The sequence below is a fragment of the Pseudorca crassidens genome, chromosome 9 (assembly GCF_039906515.1).
Source record: "Pseudorca crassidens isolate mPseCra1 chromosome 9, mPseCra1.hap1, whole genome shotgun sequence".
Taxonomy (NCBI): Eukaryota; Metazoa; Chordata; class Mammalia; order Artiodactyla; family Delphinidae; genus Pseudorca; species Pseudorca crassidens.
Genome location: NC_090304.1, coordinates 712,943 through 721,215, shown reverse-complemented (window position 1 = coordinate 721,215; position 8,273 = coordinate 712,943). Strand labels below are relative to the sequence as shown.

At 66.0% G+C, this 8,273-nt stretch overlaps 1 protein-coding gene across 1 annotated transcript; it reads right to left on the bottom strand.

Moving 5' to 3' along the window:
- Window positions 1–3,091: 3,091 nt before the first annotated feature.
- Window positions 3,092–6,182, bottom strand: DRD4 (dopamine receptor D4). Its single transcript, XM_067747803.1, has 4 exons — window positions 5,913–6,182; window positions 4,195–4,307; window positions 3,500–4,122; window positions 3,092–3,376 (listed from the first exon to the last, which is right to left on the bottom strand). The coding sequence occupies exons 1-4, from the start codon at window positions 6,180–6,182 to the stop codon at window positions 3,174–3,176; spliced, it is 1,209 nt and encodes a 402-aa protein (XP_067603904.1). The 3' UTR covers window positions 3,092–3,173.
- Window positions 6,183–8,273: the final 2,091 nt, after the last annotated feature.

Genomic DNA, 8,273 nt, shown 5'->3' with positions numbered 1-8,273 from the left:
GATCGTGCAGTTCAGAAGCCGAGACCGTATGGGGCCCAGCCCGGCGGGACGGGAGGCTGGCACCTGCTGCCCAGGAGCTGGGGCTCCAGAGCTGCCAGCCGGGAAGGCCGAGCCGCCGTCCAGTCTCAGGGACGGCTCGGCGTCTGGACGTGCCACCTTCCCTTTGCACAGAGCGCACCCGGGACCCCTAGGGACCCGCCCAGTGTGGCTCTTGCCTGCGCCCGGCTATCCTCGCCCAACTCTCACGGGCTGGGGCCTCGTCCCTGCCCTTCCTGGCGCCCTGCCCAGCCTGTCCCCAAGCCTGGGTTCCAGGAAAGCTTGCAGTGCCCCGTCTTCTGTGCACTGAGAGATGGACTTTGACCCCGACGCTCGCCTCACTGTTGCATCTCGTTCACTCCTCCGGCCCCGCACCTCCCGGCTCCTGCTTCCAGAAGGTTCTTCATAGCACACGGAGACTTGCCTTTTGGGCCACGGGCTCCCCGGTGAGCCGAGGGGGTGGCACCCACGCCCGTCCTCCCGCGCCCAGCCTGGCTCCAGGTGGGGAAGGACCTGCCCCCCCAGAAGCCCCTCTGCCTCCGTTCCATCGGCCTCTGCGGACTAAGCGGGTTTATTTGGGTTTTATTTGTTTTGTCGTCCCGCCTCTCCACCACCTTGGGGAAGGCCAGGCCCGGCCCCTGGGGTTTGCACAGCATGAAGGTGGTGGGAAGTGAGGACGGGAGGTGGGGGCCACGTCGGCCTCAGCAGAAGGGGCTGCACCCCCAGAAGGAACCCCCCCCAAACCTGAAAAGGCTAAAATGGCGACGTAGGCGGGCAGCGCCCCCAGGGAAAGGCTTCCAGGCCCTCCCTGGCGTCCTGGCGTCCAGCTCCAGGCGGCGGCCTCCCCGTGAGCAGAGTCGGAGGCCTTGGGACCAGGCCCTGCAGGGAAGCCGTCCCGGGCGAGGGTTTTCTGGGATCGGGGCGGCTTCTCCTCCCCTTCTCCTTAACGTAGAAGCCTGGGGACCGCACGTGTTCGGGGCAGTTTTCCAAGGTGTATCGTTTCTAAGCCTTTGAAGCTATCTCTGCGCAACCCCGGACATCAGGATCCTTCTGGAAATTGCCATCCAAGCGCCCAGGGTGCGTTGACACCCTCAGTTCTGTGTCAGCACTTCTGACGGCCTCTGCCAGACGCAGCCGCGGGGGCCAGGCCAAGGCTTCTGACAGTGTGCGCTGCGGCAGCCGTCCGGGTGCTGCGGGTCCTCCGAGCTGAGGCTGCGGTGACGCTTGGCATCAGTGAGCCTGGGACCCTCGAGGCACCTGCTGAGCCCCCGGGTCAGCCAGGCTCTGTATATCTGCACCTGTTCCCCCAGTGCCCACCTTGTCACTCCCTAGTGTCCACCTGTCCCCCCTGTGCCCGCCTTGTCCCCCTCTTGGGGGACACAGGAGTCTGCCCACAGGGCCAGTGGGGACAGCGCCGGACACCAGCAGATCCCAGCCCATCTGCAGCCCCACCTCCGAAAGAGATGCACTTACTGGCCTGGCCTGTCGGGGGCGTGGTCACCCCCTCCCTAGTATAGATGAGAAGGGTACATGGAGGGGGACGTGGCCTTGCTCCACACAGATCCCTGGGCTGGTGGGCATGGCAGCTGGTGCCCACGGCTGGCGGGCAGGGGTGCTGCTGCTTGAGACCCTCTTGGCGGTGGCAGACACCAGCTCTGACCACCTGGAGTGACCACAGAAGGCCCAGCAGGCGCACGTCGGGGCACATCAGAGATGGGTGGCAGGGCACGGGCGTGGGGTGTGGACCTGAGGGACGAGCCAGGTGGCAGGGCCAGCGGCCGCAGTCAGGGGCCCTTTGCTCCGACCCTGACCCTGACCCTGCCGTCAGCCTGATGGTCCCTTCAAGTCTGAGGTTCCCAGGAGGGACCACCAGCCCAGCTCTGAAGCAAGTGTCTTGCCCGGGTGAGGCTGTACCATCTGGGGCTCCTCCCGGGAGGAGCCCCGGGGTATCCGCTGCAGCCATCCTCATGCTTCACAGGCAAGAAGGTGCTGGAAGCTGAAGCAGCCAACAGACCTGGGGGCCGGCCCTGGGCCCCCTCCCCCACTCCCATTTTGTGTTGGTTCCTGTGTGGTGCAGGGACACAGCACCCCATACTGGCCCCCAGTCCATCAATACTCGGTTCCTCGAGGGCCAGTCTCTCCCAGGATGATCGGGGCAGGCTGGTCCTGGGGGGTGGTCAGCTGGGGCTTCTCAGGGGAGGCAGCAGCTGAGTCTGAGCAGGAAACGGTGCTCACCCAGAGAGGGGAACAGGGTGGCCCCCTCTCCACGGAATACTTCAGCACGCTGAGGGGGGGCCTGATGCCGGGGCCCTCACAGCCCATAGTTTCTCATGTTCAGAGGAGAGCTTGACACCCGGCAGTGGCCGGCTTGGTCACAGTTCCTGACAGGAGCGCTGAGCCACAGTACTGGGCACAGCGGGTGCCCACAGCGGGGGACCTGGGAGGGTCTAGGTGAAGTCCAAGTGGGGCTGCCTCGGGTTGAGGGGCGGGCCGTGCTGTGGGCGGGAGAGGGGCAGCCACTCCCTGCTCTGCCCACTTGCTCCCAGCCAAGTGGGCAGAGGATGGCTGAGTGCCTTGTGGGCCTGCGCTGGCCTTCCCTGGAGGGAGGCTGCCCCGTGAGCCCACCCAGCACCCAGGCCCCCTGCTCCTCCAGGTTGGGGCGTCTGTGGGCAAGCCAGGAGCTGGCAGGGAGCTGTGCCCCGACCTTGAGGCAGCTGCCGGAGCCGTGGCCGGGGCAGGTCAGCTGCATTTTGCAGGGACGAGGGGAGGAGGCTGCTGGCCTGGGAACAGCTGTCGGGTCGGGGTGGGTTGCAGCTGGCCGGGTGTGTTGGGGAGGGAACGTGTTCGGGGAGGGTGTGAGTCGGGGCAGTCTTCCCAGGCAAGGGCTGGCCCTCTTCCCAAGGCTTCCGGGGCGGGGCAGACCTGGCTTGGTGGGGTCTCTTCTCTGGGCTTCCTCCGGAGGAAGGAAGGGGTTAACTGGCCGGATGAGGGTTAGTGGAGGCCTGGGCTCCTCCTCCTTGCCCCCTCCCCCGCCTCCAAGAGCCTTCCCAGCAGGTGTTGGGGATCTGTTGAATAACTCCTACAAACCCCCAGGCGAGGCGGGGTGCTGAAGAGGGGCTGCGGTGCCAGCGGTCTGCTCAGTAGCAGAGGCGCAGAGCCTTGCGGAAGACGGTCCGGAACTCGGTGTTGAAGACGGTGTAGATGACGGGGTTGAGGGCGCTGTTGACGTAGCCCAGCCAGGTGACCGCGCTCACCAGCCGCGGGGGCACGGCGCACGTGGGACACAGCGCCCGGGAGATGTGCACGACAAAGAAGGGCGTCCAGCACAGCAGAAAGGCCCCTGGGGGCGGGGTTGGGGCTGCCGTGAGCGGCTCCCTGCCACGCCCCCCGCCCCGGGCACCGCCTCACACCCCGGGCGCTGCAGTCTTCCCCTCTCTGCCCACGTCCCCTGGCCGGTACCCACCGACCACCACAGGCAGGACTCTCATAGCTTTGCGCTCCCGGCCCGAGATCTTGGCGCGTCTCCTCCTGCGGGCCCGCAGCGGGGGTTCGGCTGGCATGGCGTCCGAGGGCAAGACGGCATCCGAGGCTGGGGTGGCGTCGGGGGGCGGGGTGGCGTCGGGGCCCGGGATGGCGTCGGGGGGCGGGGTTGCGTCGGGGCCCGGGATGGCGTCGTGAGGCGGGATGCAGTCTGGGGCCGGGATGGCATCCGGGGGCACGGCGGCATCGGGGGCCGGGATGCCGTCGGGGGGCGGCGGGCCGGGGCCGCTGGGGCGGCGGGGCGCACGGCCGTGCAACTTGGCGCGGCGGGCTGCCTCCCAGCGCCGAAGGCCCCGGAACGTGGCCCAGTAGAGCAGCAGCATGAGCGGGCAGGGCAGGAAGAAGGAGCACACGGACGAGTAGACCACGTAGTCGCGGTCCTCCAGGCGGCACACGGAGGGATCGCGGCTGCGCGCGTCGTTGAGGCCGCACAACACGGGTGCCGCCACCGCTGCCGACAGCAGCCACGTGGCGCCGATGAGCAGCAGCTGCCGGCCACCGCGGCTCTGGCGGTTGTAGTGCAGCGGCACGGCCACCGCCACGAACCTGCGGGGAGCGTGGTGAGGGCGGCGGGGCCGGGGCGGCCCTACAGGGGACGGGGCGGTGGGGGCGGCCTACCTGTCCACGCTGATGGCGCACAAATTGAAGATGGAGGCCGTGCACAGCATGACGTCCATGGCCATGAGCGCGTCGCAGAGGCCAGGGCTCAGCAGCCACACGCCGCCCTGGACCTGGGCGCAGGGAGGGGCCCCGTAGCAACAACAGACACAGGACGCTACCCTCCCCCAGCCGCCTGCCCAAGCTGTCCTTCTGACCCCCAATGGTCCGGGAGCAGAGGGGGCTGAATACCAGAGGGGAGGGGAGAGGAGGGGAGGGGAGTGAGCCGGAGACAGCTGGGCAGTCCTGCCCGCCCCTCAAGCTGGGCGCCAAGAGACGACCCCCTTCCTTTCTCTTAGAACTGACAAAGGCCTTGGGGGGGATCCTGGGGGCATAGTCACCTGAGGACTGGGATCTCTGATGCTGTGGGGCTCAGGGTACCGTGGGGCCCCTCCCTGCGCAGGTGGGGACCCTGCGGCCCAAGAGTGTGAGCCCAGCACCCCTATACCACCCCCCAGCCCCTGCAGACAGCTAAGAGTCAGTGTCTGCGGAAACTCGCTCTCTGGGCGTCTGGACGTGTCATTTCACTCCTGTCCCCTCACCCGCAAGAGAGGGCGAGGATGGTACCCACAGCATTGTTACAAAGTCAAGTCCCCGGCGCCGTGCCCGGCGGTCCCACCAAGGGCAAAGGAGCAGACAGCCACCCCCCTCTAAATCCCCTCCTGCTGATTTGGGGCGATTAGGAGCTTAAGAGCCGTCATTGTGACGTCTGTCTGCAGCTCGGGGTGGGGGGGAGCGGCAGGTCACGTCTGTCCTTGTCCTGCTGGCCTCTGCCCCAGCCCTGCCCAGGCTCACTGTGTCCACTGCCTGCCCTCCCCCATCGCCCAGGACGCTGTGTCCCCAGCTCAGCCCTCAGCAGCTTCTCTCTGCCCAAACTGCACAGTGGACATGGCTGGCACCAAGGGGGACCGACCCAAGGGCCAGACCTGCTCTGGGGACGGAGGCTCCTGGGCCCAGGTTCTGGCGGGGGCCCCGGACCCCACACCTGCGCCTTCCCTTGGTTCCACTGTCAGGCCCGGTGTCCCCTCGCTCCAGCTGTGCTCACTGCCCTGCAGCTCCTGGCAGCTGAGTGTCCCTCCTGCTGGGAGCCCAGTCGGTGCGTGAGTGAGGGTCTCCTGCCCTGAAGTGTGCTGGTGTGTGCCCGCCTGTGGTCCTGCCTGGCTGTGGTGTGGCCTCGTGCAGTGACGTGTGTGTCTCTGTGCCCCAGGGGGAGCCGGCATGGGGGTAAGCCTGAATCTGCCTGTCTGTCCAGGATCGGCGGCGCCAGCTCCATGCCCACCCTTCCACCCTCTACACCTGGCTCCCCTGGGGGAGTGGAACCCGGCTGAGGGGGCTGAGTGGGGGGCTGGACTGCCAAAGTCGCCTGTTTCTGGGTTCTCTGCTTGAAGGACAGAGGCATCTCTTGGGTAACAGACACCAAGACAGAAAGGGAGAAGAGGAGAGAGGGGCAGAAGAGGGAGGGCGGACAGACAGCAAAGCGGGCAGATGGACAGCGAGATGGGGGAGGGGAGTGAGGCTCGGAGGTGCTGGAGGCTCCGGTCGTCCTGGGACCAGGCGCGGCCCCCAACTCGAGGCTCCTGAGAGGCCAGGCGGCAGGGTCACGCTGGGTCCTCGGTGTGGCTCGGCACAGGGAACAAGGAGCAGGTGAGGGTGCGCGTGCGGTCGCGACGCGGGCTCACCTCGGAGTAGACGAAGAGAGGCAGCACGAGCAGGGCGAGTAGGAGGTCGGCGGCCGCCAGGCTCAAGATGAAGTAGTTGGTGGGCGTCTGCAGGGCGCGCTCGGCCGCCACGCTCACGCACACGAGCGAGTTCCCTGCGAGCACCGCGCCGATGAGCAGCACGCCCCCCGCCAGCGCCGCCGCCGCCCCGGGGCCCCCCGCGCCGCCGCCCGTGCCGGGCCCGCGCCCAGCCAGCAGCCCGTCCGCGTCCGCGGCGCTGCGGTTCCCCATGGCGCACGGCCCCGCGCGCCCCGGCGGGCGCTCAGCACCGCGGACAGTGCCCAGGTCGGGAGCCGGAGCCCCGCCCCTCCGGCCCGCCCAGCCTGGTCTTAGTCCCGCCCTGTCCGCCCGGCTCGATGGACCCCGGGGCGCTCTAAGTTGCATCCAGTCTTTGCCCATCTTGGACTTCTGCGCTTCGAGAGACCGGCAGGTGGACAAATGCAACGGCCCAAAGCGACCCGAATGAAGTGATATGATTGACACGGGCGGGCCCAGCATCGCTCTGCGCCTGGAAGGGTTGGGGGGCGACGCGCTGGTCTGAGCCCCGAGAAACCGACGGGGATGGAAGGTCGGCCCGACCATCCCACGAGACTCGCGGGCGCCCATGCCAGCGCCATCCCGCCCGGCCCCAGAGAGCCCCGGCGTCCCTACAGGGACCCAAGCTGGGCGTCACCTCCCCGGGGACCCTGCTGGAGGCCCTCGAGGCAGAGGTGGAGCCACTTCTCACTCCGTCCGGTTCTAGCATCTGCGGAGGACCAGCCTTTTCAGGCCACCACCCCAGCCTCCCCCCGGGGCCCCCTGATGCTCGGCGGCGCCAGCTCCATGCTCACCCTTCCACCCTCTACACCCCAGCCTCTTGGGCCCCTTTGCGTCCCCCCGCAATGATTGCAGACCCCAACCAGGGGCCCTGCACTCCCCCCACCCAAAGCAGCCTCTCCATCAGTCTGGACCACACTCAGTCCCTCTCCACCCACACCCACTGCCTGACCCTTCATCTTCCCCCCAGCCGCTGAGTGGTCAGCCTCAATTCCGGCTTCATCGCCTCCGAGCCTGTGACCCTGAGCGAGCTGTGCACCCCTCTGAGCCTGGAAAATGAGCTCACCCCACAGAGCCTGAAAGGCCGTAACAGGAGGAAAGGCCGTGATAAGCCCACAGGGGGCTTAGCAGTCTCCAGAGTTCTGCGTGCTCTTCAGACATGTTTTACCTGAGTCACTTCCTTCTTCACAGAGAAAAGCCCCAAATGAGAACCCGCTCAACCTGCACCCTCCACTCCCACAAACTCACTAGACCCCGGGCCTCCCTGGAGCACTGGAGGTGGTTCTCCCTCCCTCCCTCCCAAGGATGAGCCTGGGGCCCCATGTGCCCATCACCCTCCACCTGCCAACATAAGACTGTAGGAGCTTGAGGGGCTCTGGGTACAGGGTCCCAGACCCATGCAGGTAAGACTGTGTTGTATCCATGGGGCACAGAGTTCATGGCAGAGATGGCTGTGCATGACAGAGAGGTCAGCCCAGACCGTCTGTCTCAGATTATAAAAGTGAACAGAGGGGCTTCCCTGGTGGCGCAGTGGTTGGGAGTCCGCCTGCCGAAGCAGGGGACACGGGTTCGTGCCCCGGTCCGGGAGGATCCCACATGCCGCGGAGCGGCTGGGCCCGGGAGCCACGGCCGCTGAGCCTGCGCATCCGGAGCCTGTGCTCCGCAATGGGAGAGGCCCCAACAGTGAGAGGCCCGCGTACCGCAAAAAAAAAAAAAAAAAAAAGTGAACAGAAAGAACATGCAAGGAAAATGTGCAGTGAGAATTTTTATTATGGACTTCCTGTGATGCGCAGCCTGGTCACTAACGGAGCCAAGAAGTGGGCTATGCAGCTGCATCACTCGGTGGGACCATCTAAGGCACATCCTGGCCCCTCGTTTGCATCTGTGACTCCCTCCGCCCTGGGAGGGCCAGAAAACTCAGGATGGACCCGAAGCGCAGAGGTGCTGCCAGGAATCAAGGATCCTGATTTCAAAGACATCAGGAGACACAGGGGCCAGCTTGAGGGACTGGTAGTGTGTGTATTAAAGAGAAAACAAGGACTCTGAAGAGACAGATGTCATGATATACTCATAAGGGGCAAAATCACTTGAGGTCTGCTAAAGGAAAGGTGTGCAGGACGCGGTGTAGATGGGCATCCGGGTCTGAGTTGCATTCAACATCTCCACCCCTTTCATGTGGATCAGTAAAGGGACAGGCAGGCTTCCTCCCCTTCTGAAGCTTTGAGCAAGAGAACTCACAATACTAGTGACTAGGGCAGCAAGTTTCTTTTCTCACAAGACAAAAAT

What these genes read in the sequence shown, in the direction of transcription:
- DRD4 (XM_067747803.1), bottom strand. Translation starts at nt 6,182, where the DNA reads ATGGGGAACCGCAGCGCCGCGGACGCGGACGGGCTGCTGGCTGGGCGC. An exon ending in CTCTCTTCGTCTACTCCGAG is followed by an intron (nt 4,308 to 5,912) that starts GTGAGCCCGCGT and finishes CCCTGCGCCCAG; the next exon opens with GTCCAGGGCGGCGTGTGGCT. An exon ending in AGTCCTGCCTGTGGTGGTCG is followed by an intron (nt 3,377 to 3,499) that starts GTGGGTACCGGC and finishes CCCCGCCCCCAG; the next exon opens with GGGCCTTTCTGCTGTGCTGG.